This window comes from Condylura cristata, unplaced genomic scaffold (genome assembly GCF_000260355.1).
Source record: "Condylura cristata isolate star-nosed mole 26May11 unplaced genomic scaffold, ConCri1.0 scaffold00022, whole genome shotgun sequence".
In the NCBI taxonomy this organism is placed as follows: domain Eukaryota; kingdom Metazoa; phylum Chordata; class Mammalia; order Eulipotyphla; family Talpidae; genus Condylura; species Condylura cristata.
Window position 1 is genome coordinate 17,749,886 of NW_004567123.1, and position 23,755 is coordinate 17,773,640.

At 48.0% G+C, this 23,755-nt stretch overlaps 1 protein-coding gene across 4 annotated transcripts in view; it reads right to left on the reverse strand.

Moving 5' to 3' along the window:
• Positions 1–23,755, reverse strand: part of EPB41L1 (erythrocyte membrane protein band 4.1-like 1) — a 114,381-nt gene that overhangs the window by 34,521 nt on the left and 56,105 nt on the right. For all 4 annotated transcript variants that reach the window (XM_012728231.1, XM_012728230.1, XM_012728229.1 and 1 more), the window contains exons 3-12: positions 16,822–17,009; positions 15,785–15,949; positions 13,883–13,987; positions 13,294–13,336; positions 10,039–10,114; positions 7,587–7,805; positions 5,224–5,311; positions 4,556–4,708; positions 3,035–3,132; positions 2,595–2,770 (exon numbers count right to left, since the gene is read on the reverse strand). In XM_012728231.1, coding sequence (XP_012583685.1) covers positions 2,595–2,770; positions 3,035–3,132; positions 4,556–4,708; positions 5,224–5,311; positions 7,587–7,805; positions 10,039–10,114; positions 13,294–13,336; positions 13,883–13,987; positions 15,785–15,949; positions 16,822–16,995 — 1,297 coding nt within the window. In that variant the 5' untranslated portion in view covers positions 16,996–17,009. The remainder of the gene's footprint in view (positions 1–2,594; positions 2,771–3,034; positions 3,133–4,555; positions 4,709–5,223; positions 5,312–7,586; positions 7,806–10,038; positions 10,115–13,293; positions 13,337–13,882; positions 13,988–15,784; positions 15,950–16,821; positions 17,010–23,755) is intronic.

Consider the following 23,755-nt stretch of genomic DNA (forward strand, 5'->3'; position numbering starts at 1 on the left):
GCGGGCGGGTCAGGAGAGGTCTGCCACGCCATGTGGGTCACCTCCGGGGCAGGCGGGAATCGAACTCATGCAGAAGCAGCTTTAGATTCTCGGTGCTGTGCTTTAACCCGCTGCACCACCAGGGAGGGCCTCTCTCTGGTTTTTACTTGTCTGTTTTTGTATTATTTTGTTGCGTTTGGTATTGTAATAAAAATACACTCCCCCCTCCCCCATCTTATTTGGTTCTCTTAAATTCATCCTATAAGTGAAACCCTTTGATATTTTTCTTTTTCCTTCTAACTTATTTCATTGAACATAATCCCTTCCAGCTGAGGGGAAGGAACAAGTTAAAGCATGTAGGTATTTAGAAGGCTGGGTGGATAGAGTGAGACTTCAGTCAGCACTGGCCCATAAATGTCACTGTCTTTGTCGTGGTTATGGCAGCATCCTCCCTTGATCATTATTTGACAAGATGCAGAAATTGTTGAGATTAGTTTTTACTTGTGAAAGTTAAAGTCCTATGGCTTGCAAATGATTTAGCTTCTCTATAAATGAGGAAGAATTCAAGGGCATTCCTGCATAGCACCTTTCTTACTCGCTGACATCCCAAATACTTTTCTGAAAGAGGTGAGACCACCACAGACTTTCCACCAGGCACGGGGCTGAACCCAGACTATGTCTGTAGATTATGACTTGGTGAGAATCATGGCTGGAAAACACTGAATTAAAATGTGTGGCATATGGATTCTCTTTGGGGATGGCTTAGATTAAAATAAAACAATTATCCTTTCTATTCATGTATATACACACATATATATGCATTTTGCAAAATGTTCATTTAGGTACATTATTTCATTTGATACACATGATATTATGTGTTAAAGGCTAAAATGGGAATTACCATCTCCACTTGACAGAAGAGAAAATGAGACCTCAAGAGGGGAAAGGTGCCTCCGGTGTTATCTCAATGTCTCAGAACAAGGTCCTTGGTCTCCTGGTGGAGAGTCGAGGCTCCCAGTCCTCCCTTGATGAGCCTCACCAGCTCTGGGTCACTCTTTACTGCCCTGCACAATCTGATCTTCATTTAGTGCCTGGCATAGTAATGGAAGCTGCAGAGGAAGGTAAAGGGATAGGAGGGTTCTGCTTTCCCTTTGCTTAAATCTCAGCTGTCAGTCCTATGCCCACTCAAGGAGAGTAAGCAGCTTTCTCAAGCTCAAAAGAACCTCTGTATGCTGCCTGTCCTGTGAATGTGGCCAGGGGACTCTGGCCCAGGTCTCACTTTCATCCTGCAGGAAAGCATCAGGCTCTCCTGCCACCTGGCAAACACCTAGCTAGCCTTCAAACCTGCCCGGTTGTCATCCTCTCCCAAACTTTTTCCGCTGCCCATTCTGGACAGAATAAATCCCTCTCCTCACGGATTAAGTAACCTCCACTCTCCTCCTCTGTATTCTGCATCTCAACCATTTCTCAAGTTGCATTAAATGCTTACAAATCAATCAATCCATAAGCTTCTCAAAGAAAAGGATCAAACTTTATCTAAAACTCAGGAAAAAATTTCGAGTAGAACCACTTGCCTCGGAGCCTGCCCTCTACTCTGGATATGTTCACTGTTCCCACACCTGAGTGTCCTCCTCCCACTTTTAAACTGGCTTCTACAAACCTAATGGCAATAATAATTTATTATTGTAACAATAAACAAAAATTTATAACTAGATGCAATCTAGTAAAATTCTACTGTGTGAGAGGAACTGTTTTGGGTGTTGTATAGGCATTATCTTGTTCAGTTCCTCTATAGCACAGCAACTGTAAAGTATTACTTAATTTACAGAAGGAATAGGGTTGAGAGGATAAGTTACTCAAGGCCTCCCATTCATCCATCTATCCATCCATCTAGATATTTATGGGTGTCTTCCTGTAACTCTGAATCTCCCCAATGCCCTATGTGACTATGAACATTGCCCACAAATTAGTATGCAAATCCAGAGGTGGCCTCCATGTCCTTAGGATGCTGATATAGTAGCTCTAAGCCAGGCCCTGGGAATCTTCATGTTTAACAAGCTCACATGTGATTCTGACATGGGTGGTCTGCAAAGCACATTTTGAGAAGCCCTGGTCAACTTGATACAGAAGTGTGTAGAGCAGATTCTTGTTGATGCAAAGGGCACCTGTCAGTCCAGTGGAAATAGGGGGCAGTGGAGAGCTCCACGGGTTCGATGTCAATCAGCCTAGAGCTCATTAGAACCAAAAAGAGGCCAGTAGCAACTCCTCAGCCTTCACAGGTAAGGCATCACCAGCCCCACACTGCAGTCACAGTGCATCATTCTCCTGGCACAGTGACAAACTACCTGTGCATTGCTAAACTTCTTGGGTAGGAAGCCCAGATGAAACTGGAATCCCAAAGGGCACAACTCAGGAGTGGCAGTGTCACACCAGAGTGGAACTCGGGCTGCAGGCTACTGGTGTTAACCCACCGGCAGCCGCCCAGGTACTGTGGGGCTCTCAGGACACCAGACCTGTGCTAATCAAAGAGTGATGTGCCTGTGTCCTTCAGTGTTCATCTATAGAACCTGGGCGCATCCCCCCCCTTCTCCCCCCACTTCTATTTTGGGACTTACCTCCATCCAGGCTGCGGGACATGGTGTACCGTTTGCTGGAGGAACGCTCAAAGAAGGGTGCAGGTCGGTCAATGAGGGCACTGGCCTGGCGGGTCTGTGCTTGGGTCCTCCCACTATACCGGAACTTGGAGCCCATCACCAGGAAGCCCTTCGGTGGTGGCTCGGGGGACACCAGCCTGCAGTGCATGGATGGGAAGGAAGTGGGAATTCAGACCTGCATTGCCAAGCCCAAGGCTAGACCACAGCTGGCCATTCACCCCAGTATCCCACCAGCTCTGACACCATTAAGTGGTCTGAAAGGGGACAGACTTGGGAGAAGAGGAAAGGAGGCCTCTCCTCAAGTCCCTACTGCTGCTCTCTCCCCTCACCAAAGACAGGCATCATGCACACGCTCTCACACCTCTGCCTCCTCCGCTCCCCTGCCCCACGGGTAGGCTCACCGGAAGAAGGTGTGGTGCTCGATGCAGACCTTCCACAGTCTCTTGGCCGACCGGTGGTTTGGGAGCTTAAAGCCAATCGTGCTCTCGAACTGCTCATACTGCCAACCAAGAAGGCTGGGTGAGAAGCAAGGCCCAACCTATTCTCACCACCCGTCTAGCCTTTTCTGAACCTCTTCTCAGGCACACACACCTCTGGCCTGTTCATTCATTTATTTACACATTTCCTAGACAAGGTAATAAGCCCTTACTCTGTAACAGGTCCAGTGCTAAGCACAGACACACCATGGTGATCAGAGTAGAAGATTCTCAGGGTTGTGGGATGGGGCCTCCAATAATATATAAGTGACCAAGATAACTTCAGATGCTGACAAAGGCATGAAGGAAACTGACAGACATGTGTAACATGATGTAGAATACATCGTAGGCTCAGGGATCATGTGGTGTTTCAGAAACCAGGATCTGGGGACCTTTGAGCAGGGACTGAAAAGATGGGGAAGCAACCAGCTCTGTGAGAAGGTGGGGAAAGGAATTTTGGGTAGAGGGAAGATCATAGGGCTAGCAAAGGGCTCCATGTAGAAAAGAGCTTGGTTTAATTCAAGGAACTCAGAGGCCAAAGGGACAGGCACAGAGCAGACAGGGGCACGTGGCAGAGAGAAGTGGGAGACACAGGTGGCCACAGATGGAGTATGGCCTAAGAACCAAGAGCTTTTAAAGGTTAAGCCAGGAGAGGGGTGGAGGTGGGCTTGACATAATCTGATGGAACGGAGTTTTAAGCTGTGAAGAAAATGCCCAAAGAGACACTGGAGGCAGGGAGAACAGTGAGGAGAAGGCTGTAGCATATAGGTGAGAAATGGCAGCTGTTGGTGGCTAATATGGTGGAGAGGAAAGAAGCAGAGGGATTCACATTTGTTCTAGAGTTAGAAAAGAATGGACTTGTTGACAGGTGAGAGGAGGAGGCTGGAATTATACATGTTTGCACGTGTTGTGCAGGTACTCAGGGGTCTATGTATATCTTAGTATCTATACACTCTTGAGTACTACATGTGAGGAATTACATGGCGATTCTCAGCCAGTCCCAACAGAAAAGGCCACTGGCACAGACACCCAGCATGATGTCGATGCCCTCAGAGTCCTGTATGGGAAGGGATTATGCAACAGCAGGCCTGGGATCCATGCCTGGGGGCAGCCTGCTACCTGCTCCCAGAATCCCTCCCTGCGATCTGCTCCTAGTGAGACTTCAGGGCTTGAGCCTCATTTAGTCACTGAACTATATAACCTGAACATATGTGGTTATCTTTACATTTACACTCATATGCATGGGCTGCATGTGTGTGTGTGTGTGTGTGTGCAGGTACATACCTAAGGTGTGAAGTCTACATACAGACCCAGCAGAAAAGGGATATCTCCCCACCATCACCCCATCTATGTATCCTGGATTGGCAAAAACCCAGGCCAACATGTCAGTGTCCACTCCAATCTAGACAATTCTGGTGAAAGAAAGGGACTGCAAACCAGGCTCACCTCCCCAGGCCTGATCTTGATATAGAAGTTACTCCTCTTGTAGGAGATCTTGAGAATCTTGGGCCAGGCGAAGCGGTTGATTCTCAACCGGTCCCGATAGATGAGCAGACCATTGGCACAGACTCCTAGCATGATGTCAATGCCCTCAGAGTCCTGTGTAGAAAAAGACTATGGAATAGCAGGCCCCAGATCCACCTGCTCCCAAAATCTCTCCCTGTAATCTCTGATTAATGAGACTTCCAGATCAGGGCTTGAGCCCCTATTGGAATCCCCCTGACCAATCTCTCACATAGTCATTCAGTCATTCATTTTGTCATTTATTTTCCACTCACTCTGTCACTCAACTCACTAATTTATCCACTCAACAAATATTTAGTGCTAGGCCATGTGCTATGTGCTAGGGAGAGAGAAATAAATGAAGGCCTATGTGTTTCCCTCATGATGCTCCCAATATAGTGGTGGCACAACAGACTCCTAAATAGAAGGAGAAAGTGATAAAGATCATGAGGGAATAAAAGGTCTTGGAGTTTTGAGGAAAGAAAGGAGAATTGAAAAGACTTCAGGTAGGAGGCAATGTAGCGTCTGACACACCAAGTCCTCTGGCAGGACCTTGTAGTCCATCAGAGACACCACCCAGGCACTAGGGAAACCCTGGGACCCAGTGGTACCTTGGCATGGTGCAGGTCTACTCCGTACATGGAAAGCTTCTTGGCATTCTCTAGGAAGTGGATTTCTGCTTCTCCAGGGGTCATGCCCCTAAGGGAAAGAAAGTGATCACAGGTTGCCATGGAAAGGCCCAGGCCTAAGTCCTGCTGATTGAAGGAGGCCATGATCAGAGCCCATGATAGCAGGAAGGCAAATGTTTTGGAATGGGAGTATGACTAGGCCTCATCTGGTCCTTCCCCTCCGCTTTCAGGCAGCGTGGTGCACCCTGGCTCCCCTCTTTTACAGTGCACCAACCTCATCTCCCACCAGAGCTCAGAGCCAGTCTTGCTCCTGCTAGGAAGCATTTTCAGGGTGCATCTGGAGTCAGGATTTTTGCCTCATTCTGCCACTGAGTTAAATGTGAGCCATAAATTTGTTTCTCTGTGACTATGAAGTCATTGTAGAAGACATTGTTCATCATAATCACCCAGGGGCTCCTAAATTATCACCTATAGAGAAATTATCATTTCTCCCAGAATTTTGTATCAGAAACCACTTAATCTCCCCTGAGGTATAGGTGCACATTTTCCTTTCTGACAAGAAGACTTATGTAATTAATCAAGTTCCTCCTTTGCTTTGGCTGCCAGGAAACTACATTGTAACTTAGTCACAGTTAATATTTGTAGAATATAAGTACTGGTTGCTGTTTCAAACACTTTACATATAGCCTTGAAGCATACTGAATCCTCATAACAACTCAATCAAATAGATAATATTATTCCCATTTTATAGATGAGGAAATTGTGGCATAGAAATGTTGAATTACTTGCCTAAAAACATACAACTATTGAGTAGCAAGGTCAGAATGTGAATCCAGACAAGGTGGCTCTAGAGTTGGTATTACCAGCCACTTCACCTATATGTGTCTCATCTCCTCTGGGACATAGCTTCCTCTGCTCTGCTCTGTTTATCCCAGTGAGCTGCTGTGTGGGATACAAAGATACTAGATGCCCATGTGTTATAAGTCAAAAGAATGATAAAGTTAAAAGGATGGTCAGGTATTTCTCCAGTCCATAGTGTATGACTGCTTTCTTTGAATTTTTATGACTCTTGCAAATCACTAACACACTTTGCTACCTATGACAGAGATGACAGGTGTGAACACTTCCTACTCCTGAGCGAGGTAGTATTAAACAGGTATACTGCTTAATAATCCTGAATCCCACTCAACACAATACGACAGCAGCTGTTGCTGACCAACCAGATTTGGTATACAAGTCTCGGGAAGACAGACATACCAGCCCTGACCTAACATTACATCACACCCCAGGGGCCTTCCTTCTCACAGACACACCCCTTTCATCTGGCCCTGGGCTGCCTCTCCAGATTCAGCCCCCAGCACACAAAGCTTCTCATCACCTCATCTTCTTTATCAAGGAAAGAACATCCCACACTCCCTCCTGCATGCAGAGCACGCTATAGTTTACAATGTACTTTCACATCATTTGTCATACTGGGTTCCCATAACAACCCTGGACTTAGAGATCAGAGCACTTCTAGCTAAAAACTAGATTGTTTAGTTTCAAGGGTTTCCCCCAGGGGGGCAGTACTACTGTCACCATAGGCATTTGGAAACGGGGGAGAGGGCATTTGGGTTGTTACAACAGAGAGCATTGCTGGCACTTAATGGCCGAGGCCCAGAAATGCCAAGCACCTCATACTGCTCCAATGCAAGTGCAATGCAATGAACTTGCCTGCTCCAAATACCAACAGCTGAGAAACATTGACAACCTAAGTGTACATATACAAGTGAAAGATGCAGCTTAGACAGGTTAAACAGCCCCCTACAACCACATATCCAGTTAAGTATCTTCTAACTGCTGGAATAAGGGGCTTCCCACAGCCCTCAGCCATTCAGCCCCTCAAATCACAGCAAACAACAGACATAGCTGACAGGCTCTGGGTCTCTAATATGTACCCTTTAGCCCTCCTGACCACCCCAGGTAGATGTGACTAGCACCCACATCAAACAGATAAGGAAAGGGGGGAAAGGGAAGAGGAATGACCTGCCCAAGGACCCTGGTTGTTAAGTAGCAGAAGATGAACCCATGCCATCTGAACTTTATACCAGGATCAAGACGTCAGAACACTTACCTGGGAGCACACACTAGGACAGGGAATCATACATGCCTAGAAGAGCATGTACTAAATTACTTCCATCTCCATGTGACGGAGACACAGTGGGATAAGACTTACTCTTACACATGCCTCGTTAAGGGCTGAGCCAGGTACCATACTTAGAGCACAGCATCCGGAGGCCTAGCAGAGGTTTTAGTCAACCAGCAGAGCTCTGGGGAGAGCTGGGGTTGGGGTAAGGGCCCCTCACCGGTAGGTCTTGTGCAGTTCCATGATCCTCTCCTCCAGTTCCCGCGTCTGGTTGGGGGCGAAGCGGAGCTCGCTGACATAGTTGCCCACGTGTTCCTCGGCATCATAGTCACCCAGCTCAGCCTGCACGGCGTAGGAGCCCAGCAGGGCATGCGTGACAAAGGAGCAGGGCAGCCGGCCAGTAATGATGTCCGCCCGCAGCTGCAGGCACAGGTAGTATCTGGAGATAGGGGAGAGAGGGCATGGGCACGGGCCGCATTCCCTCTCTAGGTGTCCCCAGGCACAGCTGCCCACCCATTATCAGAACCAAACTGACCAATGCTCAGCTTGGGAGAAAAAGCACATCCCCAGGCTGGCATTTCCTGCATTGGGAATTTAGGCATGACCCATACGATGGCTTTGCACCATTTCACATGGCTTTCAGCGCTTTTGTTCATTTCTAATTTCGACAGATTTTTTTCTACCGTGGAAGCATTTTCAATTATAAACTCATTATCAATCTAAATAGGACTACTTTGTTGGTCTGGACTTTTAAAAATGTCATATATATTTAATTACACAATTATTCTTAATTGTAAATTCTTAGCAGTGGAAAAAGTATAAACTTTAGAGATGCTGCTAAATTTCCTTGCTACCCATGTGGTGTTCTAGAACTCTTTCCTCCAAGGACAGAGAGAATGTGCATGGTTTTGATTCAAGGGTATAAATGGCACTCCCAACTATGTGCCCAAGAATAGTTCCTAGGTGAGCATCTGCAACTTGACCACATTCATTTTAACTTCTGTACCCTGTACCACATCCTGGGTGGACCTATTTGCCTGTATCTTCTCAAAACTTTTTTATTTTGCCTCTAGCTCTGAGTGAATTGTCTGAAAACAAATTGGCTTAAAAGAAACATTTCCAATCACTAGGCCATGATTTTTTATAACTTTTATGAACACTTGGATGGTTTTACAATTTTTAGAGCCATTTTAAACCATGTTTTATTGCTTTTGCAGTTACTGTGTATTAAAAAACAAGTTTCAGTTCATTCTCAGTCGATGATGCCTCCTTGGAGCCCATTTTGCTCTGTTTCACCATTTTTTTTTCAATTGCCAGTTTCTTTTCCTCTTAAGTGGCACTCAGAATAATTTTTACTGTGCTGTGACACTATTTTGCAGTCAGAACTGAAGTTCTGCCAGGAAGGATGTGCAGCCACAGTGTGTGATCAGGCCAAAGCACCAGCTCAAACATCACAGGTCCCAAATGTGGACTTACGGGTATTTTGTCCAAAAGTAGAATTTGGAAATCACTGCCAAGTACTCTGGCCAATCTCCCTTTTCATTCAATTTGTCATTTTGACCAGTTTATTTTGGGTCCCAGTGTTTTTGACTAAATCAACTGTTAACTACTACCCAACTCTAGGTGCCCCCTATGTTGGGTCAGGCTAACTTTCCTCCTGGTGCCCAGTAAGCCTGATGCCTGGCACCAAGAAGTAAGGCACCCCTAGGGCTGGGGTCTGTGCTGATGTAAAGCTCTCACTCCTCCTGGGAATGAAGTTCAGACCCTGTTGCTTGCTGCCACCCTGGCCCTAAGCTGACCTCAGTGCTTGATCTAGTCCAGGGACATCTGTCTTATCTCCCAAGGCCAGAGCCAGCATTTTGATCTTGGCCTGTTGCCTGGCAAATTTTAAAGAGAGACCCAGTGGAGGAGAGAGGCTGGTTTAGTGGCCCCTCCCCTAATGCAGGAATAACTCCAAGCTCACATCTTACTGAAGGGTATGTAAGACCCCCACACATGAATAACACAGCCTCAGGATATCTTTGGAAGGGATATAAAAGATGGTCCACCATAGATAGATCGTGTTCCAGTTTCAGAGGGCCCACAGATGCGCTCATCCTGAAGGATGCTTTATACCTCCTGTCTATCTTTAAGCGGTGGTATCCTTGAGCCCCAATGTACAGTGGGGCTGTGTGTGCAATCCATGTTCACCCAAGAGCCTGGGCTTGACTCAAAGGGGTTCACATGCCTCATTTGACCCCTACAGGTCTGCCATGTGCACTGAGTGCAAATTCCACATGCAGAGTTTGAATTCACTATCAACATTTTAAACTTGTGGCTTTACTCTCAAATCTCTAACTTCATCTCAACAACTGGACCTGGTTCCAACAGGCAACGAGTGCCCTCGCTGAACTGTTTAAATGGTGCCCGTCCTCTCAAATTCACACTGGGCCCCCTGCTCCTTATGACACCGGCCCTCTTAACTCTAAAGTTATGAGTCAGTTGCCAGTGACCAATATGTGTGCATCACCTTCTCTTGCACACTCGGCTTCATTTGTTGATGCTCACTGTGTGAAGGCAGTAGATATCTGACCTTGCAAGGCCATCGTAAACGACCCAGTGTCTCCCAGGGCCAGGTGCCCACGTCCCTAGTCACACATGGCCAGCACACCTGCCGCCCCCGCAACCCTCACCTTGTGATGTCTTCTGTCAGCTGAGCCGGGTCTGGGGGGTAGAACTTGACTGTGAAGGCAAAATTCCAGGGGCTGCCTAAGAGGAGAAGATGGGGATACTATCAGTCAGTGGCCCTGTTGCACCACCCCAAAGGTGATTAATTAAAGCCTTCTCAAGTCTATATTCTCAGCACATTCTATTCAGGAAGTTTGAGACGTTATTTCCACTTGACTGATGAGACTGAGGCCCAGGTTAAGAGACTTGTAAACCAGCTGTGAGAAGGAACGTAGAAAGGAAGAAAACTGATGTGCTGGTGCACACCAGCACTATGTAAATTACAAGAATCACTTCATTAAATCTTGTAATAACCCAATGAGTAAGTCCTGTGATTATCCCCACTTTGTAAATGAGGACAGCAAGGTGCAGGCAGTGAAGTGGCCAGCCTTCCAAGGTCACCTGGGTAGGGACCTCAATGCCTGGCTCCAAAGCTGTACCCCTTCCTTTACAATGTCTATGCCTTAGGAGGCTAATGGAAAGATGGGAAGTCCAGAAAACGCTGGAAACTTTAACAAAAGTTTCCTAACTTTGGACTTCTCAGAACCCTCACTCTGCCATTGTAAACTGCAGCTCTCCACAGGGGACATACTCACTAGTTTCTAAAAGTTATTTGACCTACTGTACCCATTTTTCACAGGGCAGCCTGCCAGATGAATGTTCCTTGGACCACACTTTGGAAAACTCTGCCCTATACCACATTGGCTCCATCTTAGAGGGCAAAAGTGGATTATAAACAAGACCTTAAAAGCAAATATAATGGAATAAAAGAGACAAGGGCACTTCACAGGATAAATGTTAAGCTCCAAATTGAGATCTGAAAAATCAATGACACATATATCTAAGGTAGAGAGAAAGCAAGAGAAAGAGGCTAAGGTTTTAGCTGGAAACAAACTCTGCAAGTCAAGAGAAAGGATGGTGTCTTGAGAAAGGGAGAGTGACGGTGGGGGGCTGGGTGAAAGGGTACAGTCAGAACCATGCTCTCACACCACCACTGAGACAGTTCAGGTCCGTGCTCTACAAAGGCCTGTCCAGCGCAGGGCAGGGCAGGTCCTGAAAGCCTGGAGCCTATGCCGTCATTCTCATCCTCGCATGGTAGATTTGCAGTCTTCACCATAGAGCTTCTCCAACCCTCCTAAGTGCTGGTCCCCTGGCTTGCTAGGAACTTTACACACCTGAAGAAGAATGAGATCTTCATAATGCTCCCTCAGGAAGGTGGACCTTCCTTTTTATAGATGAAGATTCTAGAGCTTGTCAACTAGTTAGTGGGAGCAAAAAGAGCTCACGATTCTGGTCATCTAACCTCAGAGCCCATGTTCAAGACATAATTGACTCCTTGGAAAAAGCAGCCTCAAGGGAAATAATCCCTGTCTCAGGAGGAATAACAGTAGTAATAAAGACAATGATAACAATAACAGCTAAATGCACACCGAGCACTACGGTGTGCCAGCATCATGCCATGTCTTATGCGCATAGTAAGTCATTTAATACTCACAACCACCCTAAAGCTAAGTACTGTCATTCTCTCCACTTTACAAATAAGGAAACTGAGGCACAGAAAAATTAAACAAGACAAGAAGTTGTGATAGATCAAATCCAGTAGTTTGGCCCGATTATCTCTCCTTTGCACAGACACCCCAGAATGTCCCAGGAAAGCACCTACTTTGTACTGGATGCTGTCCACATATGGATCATTAAACTGTCACCCCATCTTAAGTGGCAGAGATCACTAGTCTTTGGGCTAAGGAGAAGCAAGAGCCCAAAGAGATGGAGAAATTGCCCCCTATTTCCTAGGCGACAAGCACCAAGATTTGGGAGAAAACAGTCCCAACTCTGAAGCCTGGCGCATAGGACTCATGGTGCTGCCCAGAAAGCTGAGGTGTATCACAAACATGAGGAGTAAAAACTGCTACATTGGAGCCCCAGAAAGGAGAAGCAGGACAAACGGGTGGAAGTTACAAGGCTAGGGAAGGAGATTGAAGCAGGACTGCTCCCGGATAAGGTAAGGTGGCCACAGGGAGGGTGGCCTAGTCTATGCTGGCAGGGCTGTGGGGGTGGACTGAGACCCTACCCTGGGGAGGGAGCCGAGGTCCAGAGATTCTGCTGGCTGCTTCTCTTTCCTAAGCCCTTGGTACTTATCAAAGGTTCACACTTGGTTGCTTGTGTGTGTTGCAATACTTCAGGCATGAAAGACAGACCTCCCAGCTGGGTGGGGACTCCTGGAAGACTGCCTGAAGTCCAGGCCCATGACCCTGTCAGTCCCAGAAGAGCATGCTCTGTCTGTGTGCCTGCCTCTTTGTCTCCAATTGTCAGGAGCCTACAGGAAGAACTCCTCCAGCCCCCTCCCGCAGAGTCAGCTGGCATCCCTGGGCCCAGCTGCCTGCTGTCATGGCAACAGGATCAGCTACAGCTTTCCAGCCCAAGGACCAGGGAGCCCAAGTACAGCCAAGGGGGAGTGGCTCCAGGAGAGGTATCTTGGCCCTTAGGCTCAGGTCTTCACCTGCTGCATGTTTCCCCACCCCTGCCCCCAGCTGAGACCACCTACCTCCCCCTTCTGCCATCTGAAGTCTGCCCCAACCCTCCCAACATGGCTTTTTTCTCTGGGCCAGAAAGGACAGGTTGTTGGCCTGCTCATCTCTCTTCACCCCAGGCCTTGAAAAAGTGCAGGATGGGGTTGGGAGGCCAGAGCTCGAGCCTGGCACAGCCCACACCTCACCCTGTGACCTGGGGTAATTGCCACTCTCTGGGCCTCAGTCACCCTCCCCCAAATAGAGAAGATGCTCAAGATCAAGGCGCTTCCCCTGACGTGTGAACTCCTATCAGTTGGCAGTGGCCTGGAATGCCATGAGGGTGAGGTTTGAGACACAGGGTCACTGATCACTGACGTCCACGCCAGCCCAGACAGGAGAATGGCTGTTCAGGCCATCGGTTTATCCCCTTGTGCGAGATGACTATGCAGGTCCCTGCTAGGGCTGACATCCTAATTAGGCCAGTGGTTCCCCTGCTAACTTGCTGCGTGACTCTAGATGGTCATTTTTCTCATCCAGGCCTGAGATTCTTCATCTATAAAACAGTAATTCCTGTCCTGCTCCCCCAACATCTGCCAAGCAGGGCAGATAAACTCATAGGTCTGAATGCACTTTTGCACTTCCCAAAGTCATGGGGACCCTCAAGGCCAGGGGCCCCTGCCCACCATTCCGCATTCCCAGGAGGCCACTCACTCCGGATTTGCTTCTTGATCTCCTTGGAGGGGTCCAGCCAGTTCTGCAAGAGAAGATAGTTCTTTAGAGAGGAGATGGAAGAGAGGAGTAGGTAGGGCTTGGAGAAAGACACATCCTGTAAAGGTCTGTTGACAGCCCCTGCAGGGAACACCTTCCCTGGCTGAGCTTTCTGGGTCCATTTCCTTAGGATTGGGAAGTGAAGGAATGAGACCTCGATTCACCTAAGGACCTAGGAGCCAGTATCCTGGAACTGCATTGTCCTGAGACAGCACAGTAAACAGGTGAAGTAGTGGAACAGGGGGGCGGGGGAGGAGAAAACTCAGATAGGAGCCTCCCAAGTGTAGAAGGAGGTACCAGGAATAAGTGCTCCAGATCTCCCAGAAAGCCAAGCTACGGCTCTCTGGATATCCATCTGGGGTGACTTGCAGTTCCCCAAGGAGGTACTGAGGGACAGTAAAGTGAGAACTGAGGGCTGATAGAGCAGAGTGAACCTTGGGGGCTCACAAAGAGAAGGTGCTTGGTGGAAGCTATGGGATGTGGTGAGGATGATGGGGATCTCCCTGCCAGCCCTGCTCCCCAGCCCAGGTACCTTCTGGCTGTCGGCATCACAAAAGGTCAGGCCAAAGTAGTCCTTCTCCAGGAGGTTGAGGTGCTCACAGACCAGGTCAAACAGAACCTGGCCCCGACCATGTTTCTGAAGAAGAGAAGCAGAGGTGCTGTGAAGCTCCCAGGTTCTACCCAGGTCAACCTGAAAATCCCCAAAAGTCTGCCAGCATCTGGAGAGGATATGAACATTCTTGCAACCCATCTGGCTCTATTCTCCAAGTCCTAAGGGATCCTAGATGACACTAAAAACCCAGCTCATCAGCTGCCTTCTCCTGAGCCCAGCTATAGCTCTTCTAGACTTTAGACCTGCTTGATCTAAGTTGCAGTGGAGATGGGAAGGGTAACTGATTTCTCCTTCCTTTACAGAGATTAAGTGATGGAGGCAAGAAGTAATTAGTCAAAGTCCTTTGAATATGAAAGAAAGAGGAAAAACATCTGAAATACAAAAGGCATGGGTGGAGAGAAGGGAAGGTCTGGGACCCAGTGTCACACGTGACTCTACCTCCAGGGCCCCTCTTCTTACACTAAGTCCGCATGAAATCCAGGGCACAGCTGGAGCACCATTTCCTACTCAGTAGAAAATAAGGTTTTTATGGACTCATGGGGCCCCAATTAGCCTCTGCTAGTGGCAGCACCTTTAAAGTTGCCCTCTTCACTCAGCCAGGCTCTGTAGGTCTCTGAATCATGGTCAGGGCCTGAGGATTCAGAGAACAGAGCCCAGAACCTAGCTGTGGGTAGTCCTAAGCCAGGTGGCAAGATGAGCACCAATAAAGGGATCATAGGGCAGGAACAGATCATAGGGCAGGAACAGAGTGAGCTAGTCACTGCCCAAAGGGGCAGGGGCTTTCAGAGAGAGGGAGGAATTCCTGAGCCTGGATGAGACTTTCAGACAGAGTAGCTCTGGCATCAGCCAAATCCTCTATGACCTTTGAGGGTGGGGTGGAAGAACATCTTGGGACCATTGTGGGAAGAAGAGAAGAGGTACAAGATATCCTTTTCTTTTGCCAGGACTATAGGGAAGGTATCCACCTTGAAGCCCTTGTGTACAAGAAATAAATAAACAACACCCCACAGAGAAGAGGACTCAGGCTCCCTGGGCTCAGAAGTAAGTCATATCCCCAACACCAGGCCGGGGAGGGGGGGGCGGGGGGGGAGGTAGCTCCTGTAAACCTCAGCCCTGAGGTCACCTTTGGACTATTCCAAGGAAAAGGAGAAGGACCAGGAGCCATGCAGACTCGAGCAGAACCTCTAAAGGGTGAGAGTTCAGAACTAGGAGGAGGCTCCTAATAGGAGAGGGTTACACTAAAGGCAGGGCCAGAAGAGCTGGCCCCAGGGAGAAGGCATCCACCCTGCCACCCACTCTGGGACAGGACCATCCCACAACTGGGTGAGGGTGTACTGCCACAGGGATGCCTCCCTAAGGCCAGGAGACACACTTACATGGAAGCCTCAAGTGGCCAGCTTGTCCACAAGATGAGAGATGGTGCCCGAAACTGACTCCTCTCTCCTTCTAATAAATACATACAAATGATTCTAGTTTAAACACCAGCCTCTGCTAGGTGAGGGTGAAGAGCCCTGTTACTAAGCCTACGTAGCCATGATCAGCCCTTAGAAGGTGGCTCCCTGCCAAGGCACAGCCACCCTGAGAAACCTGTCCCTGGCGCCAGCCCTGTGTCCTGTCTAATTCTATTGGCAATCATTACGGCCCTCTCCAGGCTTCAGTGCCACCATCTGTACAAAGGAGGGCAGGCCAGGCTGTCTCTACTGGACACTGCCGCCAGTCCAGAACTCTGTGGGTGCCCTCTGGTGTGACCCTGGCTGAGTGCACGCTGCAGCCTGTCCTGGCCAGCGAGCGGGGATGGGGCATGAGCCACAGGCATCCTACCTCCACCTCACACTCGTACTCAGAGGCATCGAGCAGAGTGACTCGGCAGATGGCACTCTTGTATTTCTTGGCAATCTTCTGGGGTGATTTCTGGGCCTTGCTGGGTGTGGTCCTCTCTGACAGCCCATCGGCTTCACTGTAGTCCTTATCTTCCATGTCTAGGCTCTGCAGGTCCAAGCAAGAGGAGAATTTTATCAGTGACCTTAAAATCACGGCTTTTCATCCAAATGAGATTAGGGAGGCAGCTGGGGCTAAGATGGGTCCTGAAATGAGAATCACTGCCCTCAAGACCCACAGGATGATGGGACCTATGGTGGGTGTATACAGAAGGAGAACTAGAGTTTCCCTGGGTGATGGGGTCTACTTCCCCACAGTTTGTTGCTGTCTGTCTGAGCTGCCTCTACAGGCAGGAGTACCCCGCAAAACCCAACCCAGTAGTCAGAGATATGCTGCCTCCCTAGAACACTCCATCTGGTCTCCTCACTCTGTCACTGGTGTAGTTATGAGGATGTGGTTGGAGCACTGATCCAATGGAGGGAAAGGTTAGAGCCCAGTCCACTAGCCAGACACCTCAGTGACCCTGGCCAATGACCTGTCTTCTCAGGGCCTGCCATGAGTTGGAGGGAGCATGAGTTCAAGAGCCAGATGATTCCCTATATCCCTTGTCACTTTGGGTTGGAACTTCACTCCGGCATCACCTAGGGCCAACCTAGAACGAATAAGCTCAGGGTTTAGGAAAATAAGGTTGAAAGAGCAGTGGTTTTCAAAATCAGATCTAGATTTGACTTCTACTGTGGTTATTCTTTAGGAATGTGATTTGGGGTACACTTCATCTACCGAGCCTCAGCTTCCCCAAATGTAAAATGGGGGGAATGAATAGCTAGCCTTTTTGGTTCAGGAGAATTAAACATAAAAAAGGAACACAATGTTCCCAGCACCATGCTCACATTTAAGGGTCGGTAATAAATCTCTGTTCTTCTTTCCTCCCTGGAGGACTGTTTGGGCAGGGAGGGAGGCGCAAGTGCTCAGGCACACACCTGTTCAGCAGGCCGAGTATCCTGCTGGTGCGGCTGCTTCTCATTGGAGTTGGCCTCCAGGTGGCCGTGGCCCACAGGGGTCACAGGGGTGGTTGCGGCGGCTGCCCCAGGCTGCTGTGGGGCCTCCTCCTGAGCCTTCTTCACCTCAGAATCAGGGCCTGTCTCTGTTGTCATGGTGACCAGTACGCCTGCATTGGCATGAAGAGGAGCAGATGAGGGGGAGAAGGGTAGGGCAGCGATGGTGTGATGAACAGAGCAAGAGGAACCACACGTGGAGAGAGACAGATGGAGGCAAATGGACAGAGCCACAGAGAGAAGGAAGGAGGGAGGAGAGACAGAGGTAGCGGGGATTAGGAGGGAATCATGAGAAGTCACGGGTTATAGCACAACTTAAGTCACAGACCCCCTCTACCCTGAGTCCATATAGCTCCTCCTGGACACCAATATCTTGGCCCAAATCAGGAAACTGGACTCTGCCTGGGACACTGAGTCTTTCCAGGGAGCCCCACTCTACTCAGAGCACAAGGAACAGTCAGAGATAACCTCCAGGCAGGGAGTCAACTAGCCTGCACGGCACTCCAGCCTCTCAGTAAAGTGCTGGATAAACTGAGCTCAACACAAAGAGCCCTGAGCTCCAGGCCCTTGCAGCAGAGACTTGGGGTAAGGCGCTTCATCCTCAAGTCTCAATAATTCCTGCCCCGCTGACTTCACAGGGATAGTCTCCGGATGGATCCAAAAAGAAGAGACAGAAAGTCACTCTTTAAAAATGCATAGACTTGATGATATAAAAATCTGCAGAACTGGGCTGGGGCAGTCACTTCACCTCTCTGTGACTCATTCAAAAAGCAAGGGACTTAGAGAAAATATCTCAGGGCAGGCTATTCTTATCCTTTTCCTCTCAGTGCAGGAAATGAGATTTCAAAGAATCAAGGACCTACTGCCCAGGTGTTCTGTTGGAATAACCAAACTGCCAAGAGAGTATGAGAGAGAGAATAGGACATGGTACATTTTCTATATTTAAAAAAGAAAACAACAGCCTCTACAATACATCTCTGTGCTCTTGCGTATGTAGTAAAGATCTGAAAGGTTACCTGCCAAACTCTTAAGAGAGGTTCAGAATTCAAAAGCAGATGAAAGGAAAATGACAACATTCCATGGAGTAGGAAAAAAAGAGTACACTTCATTTTTTTTTACTTTACATGTTTTTGATAACTAATTTAAAATATACATATATATTTTTAAGATACCATTTTTTAAAAAAGAAGGTGAAAGAACCTATTCCTGACCCCAAACATTGGATCCTCAAAAAAGTTTAGAGCTAAAACCTGTGCAACAGAGAAATGGGCAGGAATCTTCACCCCTGAGTCAAGAGCCTTCCTCTAAATTCACCAGATTAAATAAGAAAGATGCAGACTAGACCAGGAAGGTCCCCCTCCCACCCTCATCACCTACCCACCACAGGGTGCCACTGACATACCAGTCAGACAACAGACACTATATGCACCCTGGGGTAGCCATCCACACCAGACCCTGCCCCACACTTTTCTTTTTTGTCCTTCAGTTTCTCTTCCTACATTTCAGAGAGCACCTGCAGGTCAGGGATCTTGAGTTCCCCACTTAGCCACCCCACAGCTGGGAAGACCATGAACATCTTCAATACCCACTCAGTAAAGAGAGTGGAACGCTTTTAAAGCTGGAGGCTGTAGCACAAATGAAAGGGGCTGTTGTTATTGACACTGCTATTAAGTAGCAAGATGAGGAAGAAGGAAAGGTCTTGGTCCCATTGCCTCATCCCCACCCAGAAATGCTTTCCATTCATGTCATTACCCTCGGCTTTACGGGCATAAGTTAAAGCCATAGTTAAAGAAAAGTGCTGTCGCTTACGTGACACTAAGTCCAGACTCTGTGCTAGGACATTCAGCAACAAGAGCTGCTCTGGGGTAGCTCACACCCCGTAGGGTCAAATTGAGACTTGTGTGCCTGGCTCAGAATTTCTTCTAAATCTGCTGGGATGATATCCGCCATTATACTAGATAATGGCAGAGAAAGGCAACCTTAAAATAAGTGCCTTCTTAATTTTGATTCCAAAAAGGTATCCACAGACTAATCTGTACGTTTTCTACTTGAGAAGCAAAATGCACATGACCCCTGGAGGCCCAGGCAACCCAGGTCCTCGGGGTCACCCACTCCTCCCTTGGCCTCCATCTGATGTCAGCCCATACTCTCTGTACCGTCTGGCACATACATCTTCTTGGAAATAGCTGGGAGAGTGACCTCAACTAAAAATCCCAGCAATTTCCTGCCTGGCCATGAATGCCTGGTGCTACCAGAACCACCGAAGAGAGAGCTGGAAATCTTCTGAGTGAATCCAACCTCCTCTTCTTTTACAGGTTAAGACCCAGAAAGCAAAAGACACCCGTGTTCCAGCATTTCCGCAGTCTTCCCTGGGGACTCTCGCCATCTCTTCTGCCCAGCAATCTTCTGACTAGTTGGACCTACCGCCCAGGTCCATTATTCTTCCCAGTGCACTTCACTGCTTCAAGCAAACCTCAACAGAATCAACGAAAGAGAAGCACTCAGCCCAGGCTAAACCCCAAGGCCAGAGACTGGGCAGAAAAGTGATGACTCAGCTATTCTTCCTTGTGAAAAAGATGCAAAAGAAATAACAGAAAATCTCTGAGTGAAAAAGCACGATAGACAATACTTTGTACAGATTCACCCTATTCTAATTAATACACAGAGATACAGCAAAGTAGTAACTAGGGTTGTTTCTAGATGGCAAGAGTACAGATTGTGTTTTCTTTCTTTTTGTTTAACTGTATTTCTCCATTTTTCTACTTTACTAGAAGAGTTCTTGAATGAATAAAAAAAATTAGAATTTGAAAAACAAATTTTTCCAATGCACATAGCTTGTGATGATAGGATGAGGAGCAGAAGTCTCCTTAAATGCTAAAGAATTATGAATTAAAAATAAAAATACCATTATTTCTTTTCAACCATAGCGAGCTCCCGCTTTATTTCACATTCAAGAAAAACGACGCAGTTCACTCACTAAGCCACAGAAAGGGAGCCAAGAACCTGGTGTTGGCGTCTGCCACAGCCAGTCACGTGGGTTCCGTGCTGCCCAGGCACAGGTCAGCAGAGACTGAGGGAGCCCACTTGGCAGCCAGGCCGGCCGGTCACCACAGGGGCCTTGGGGGAAGCATGTGCTGGTTCCCTTGGTGCTCACCAGGACTTGGGAGGATGCTGGCCTGGGAGATGGTTAAAGCCCCAGGGCAGGATATGACTTAGATTAGCCAAAGTACTTTTCAATAACATTCAGGGGACCTGGTGATCAGATTAGCCTGCAGTTCCCGAAGAAGCCTAAATAGGGTAGAAAGTGGAGAGTGAGGTAGAGTTAGGTTTTGAAAAGAGGGAGGGAAAAAAAAGGCAGGCCATTGGGCTTAGTCACCCTTAGTGGTCAAAACCCAGAGAGGAAGACAAATGGAGCCCTGCAGAAGACAGACAGGAGGCCTTGGTGACACCCTTTCTCCTCAGGACAAGCCCCTAAAGGTGAGCCCTAGACTCCCCGGAGGGATGGGCTGGAATTGGAGAGATGTGAAGGAACTGGGGGTGCTTGCAGGCAGCCTTGCAAGTGACAGAACTGCTGCAAGGGTAAGGCTCCCTTCACTGAGAGCCACAGCAAGCCAGGCCAGGGGACTTCATAAACCCTCATCTCGTGGATCCCTCTCAGTGGGACAGCGGGCACACCTAGGTGAGGCAGACTTAGAGCCTTATTTTTCCACTAGCTGGCTCTGTGGCCTTGGGTGAGTGACTTCCCTTCTCTGAGCCTTAGTCGGCTCATCTATGTAAATGGAGACACTCCTCCCTCCCTCTCAGGATGGTGATGGGATTCAGTAAAAGAACATACAGAGAACACTTAGCATTGTATGCAACCCAGTAAAACAACCCTGAGAGAGCCTGTGATTAGGATGGGAGGTTGCACAGGGAGAGGCCGAGAAACAGGGGTTCAGAAGTGCTCACCCAGTACTGATGGACAAGGAGATGTTCTGAGAAACAGGTTGGCGAAGCCAGACAGATGACACTAACATATGACAACCCAAATGCCTGGGATTAGAAAAGAGAAAGGTCAGACAGGGAAGCAGATGCTGACAGTGCCTATACCAGCCGTGTCTGGAGGAGAGGGGCCCGAGGAGGCCAGGCATGCTTGCCTGGCCCACAGGCTGCCAGCATCCAGTATTCTTGCAGCCACCGTCTAGCTCCCCTGGTTGGCCCTCCAGGGGCACATAGCAGCACCCTGTGGCTTTCCATCTTGATGGCCAGCAGGAGTGGGTGGCCTAGTCCAGCCAAAGAAACATCCACTCAGCCTGTTGGATACAGCTTATTAAAAGTGAATTCAATGGTTTCTACATCAACCCACTCACCGGGGTTAGCATGCATTAGCATTCCGGAGCCCAGTAGCGGGTTCGTTCTTTCTCTTCATTCCCACAACCTCTGCTCAGGTCTAAGCCATCAACTCTCACCCTCACAGCTTCCCCAAATGCCTCCTGGGTTTTCCACTGGCTACTCAGGCCCTCCTAGGGTTGATTCTCCACAGAACAGTCATGGTGACCCAAACTACCCTCCAGTAACTTCCCACCAAAATAAAACACAAGCTCATTATCAAAGCTAGGCCCTTGAATATGGCCCCTGCATCCCTTCCCCTCCACTGCCTGTCCCCTCCTACCATCACCACTGTGAGCCTGTCACATCAGCTTTCTGTCTGTTCCTCAGCCACAGCAGGCTCCCCACCGGCCTGGGGCTTGGTCCTTACTGAGCCCTCTGCGTGAACAGTGGCCTCTGTCTCTTGATAAAAATACTCTCAACCTCCAGAGCAATTATGCACACTTTGCCCCCTTGCCCATTCTAAAATGGGTCCTCTTGGTTTTTGCAATTTTAGCTATTTTTTAAAGTGTAACAGTTCAGGGGCATTAATTATTCACAACATTGTGCCACAATTGCTACCACCTAGTTCCAAGATTTTTTATCACCCCAAAGAGAAACTCTGTGCCCTTTAAGCAAGCATGGCTGGCCTTGGTTTCAGCTTTTCACATAACTATTGCAAAGGGAATGTCTATTTATTGATTGATTTATTATTTGTTTCCATTCATCCTGTAGAATATAAATCCTACAAAGCAAGACTTTATCTGTCTCATTTGCCATTACCCCCAGGACTCAGCACAGTTCTTGATAAATGACAACAACAAAGCCAACATCTAGAGGGCTTGCTATTTGCCAGGCACTGATCCAAGCACTTTACATCAATTAACTCATCTAATCTTCACAATAATCTGTAATAGGTATTCTTATTAGCCGCATTTGACAAAAGAGACTGAAGCAACGAGAAGTTAAGTTAACTTACCCAAAGTGAGAGTACTAGTCAATGGCAGGGGATCTGGGGCCAGAAAAATGGGTATTTGGATACATGGAGAGGTACATGGGTGGTAAGTGGGTGGGACACCAATGAGACCATTTTTAATCTACTCAAATGAGGACCAGAGACCTGGGCTACATTTACCTCAGAAGACTTTCTGGCTACCAGCCAGCCAGCTTCTCCTGATAACTTATCAGATTTTAAGCATCTGACTGTCCATTCAAATTCCTGATATTATCATCTTTGTTTTACTGATGATGATACACAGACCCAAAGAGACATTACTGATGTGCCCAAGGTCACAAGACTATGCCAAGTCTTTGACTTCAGAGTCCATCCCTCTCCTTGGCATTTCAGCAGAGGGTTCGTCCCCTACTCGTTTCTCCCAGTGATGACCTGGCTCAGGAAAAACTTCCCAGCAAATACACTGGGAAGAGCTGAACTCAGAATCAGGACCATGGCTTCTTGCTTCAGTTCTTCCACCTCCTATCATATGGGTCTTGGGCCAGTCACTTCTCCTTTCTGAGAATCAATTTCTTCATTTATCAAACAGGGATGAGAAGAGAGCTCCCATCCTTCCACTTCAGAGCAAGGTATGTAGAGAAAGGATGTCACAGAGAATGGAAGGACTTTGAAATAAAAAAGTTAAAGCCGGGTAAATACAAGGGAGAAGTTATTATAGATATTAATGACCTGTCTCCCAGAAACATGTGTTTGCCCATGTGTGCCTAACAGTGGGGCAACTTGAGGGTGTATACAGCGACCTATGGTTACGGCTGCGAACAACTGTTTCCAAGACAGTAAGACTGTCTCTTTCAAGTAGTGGACACTAGTGGTATTTGCCCAGTTATTCTGGGGAATTCTGAACCAGGTAAGAACTAATGATAGGAAGGAATGCAAAGAGAGAGAAAAGTAGACAGTATAGGAGACACCAAACACCAATGGAATCCTGGTTAAAGCATAGCACTCCTGTTCGTATAAAGCAAAATCACTCACCAAGATAACTGTGGGAAGTCAGAGGGCACATCTCCCCCAACTACCCTCTGAGCTATGAGTCTCCATTTGCACCCCCAGATCCATTCTCTGCCCAAACAAGGAGAAGCTGGCCCCTTGAGCTCCCTGACCTGATGAATTCTGATTGGGTTTGGCAAATGGGAGGTGCTTGTAGGACATGAGAGGGAGGAAAGATGGAGAGGTCAAAGTATATCTTCCTAATTTTCCCCCTGTGGTTCTGGCTATAGTTGAGCCTCTCTGTGACAGTTCCTTGCACAGGCCCAGCCACCATTGAATACTGGTAACACCATTCCCTCACTCTGCTCACTCATACAGAAGGATGTAAAAAACTGTCAGTGTTAGTTTTGAGCATCTTGGTACCCTTTGCAATGGCCTGAACCAGGCTACCCATACTTCTATTAAAATCTACTTGGCTGGGCCCTCCCTGGTGGCGCAGCAGGTTAAAGCACTGCACTAAGAAGCTCAAGGCCACTTCCACATGAGTTCGATCCCCGCCTGCCCCGGAGG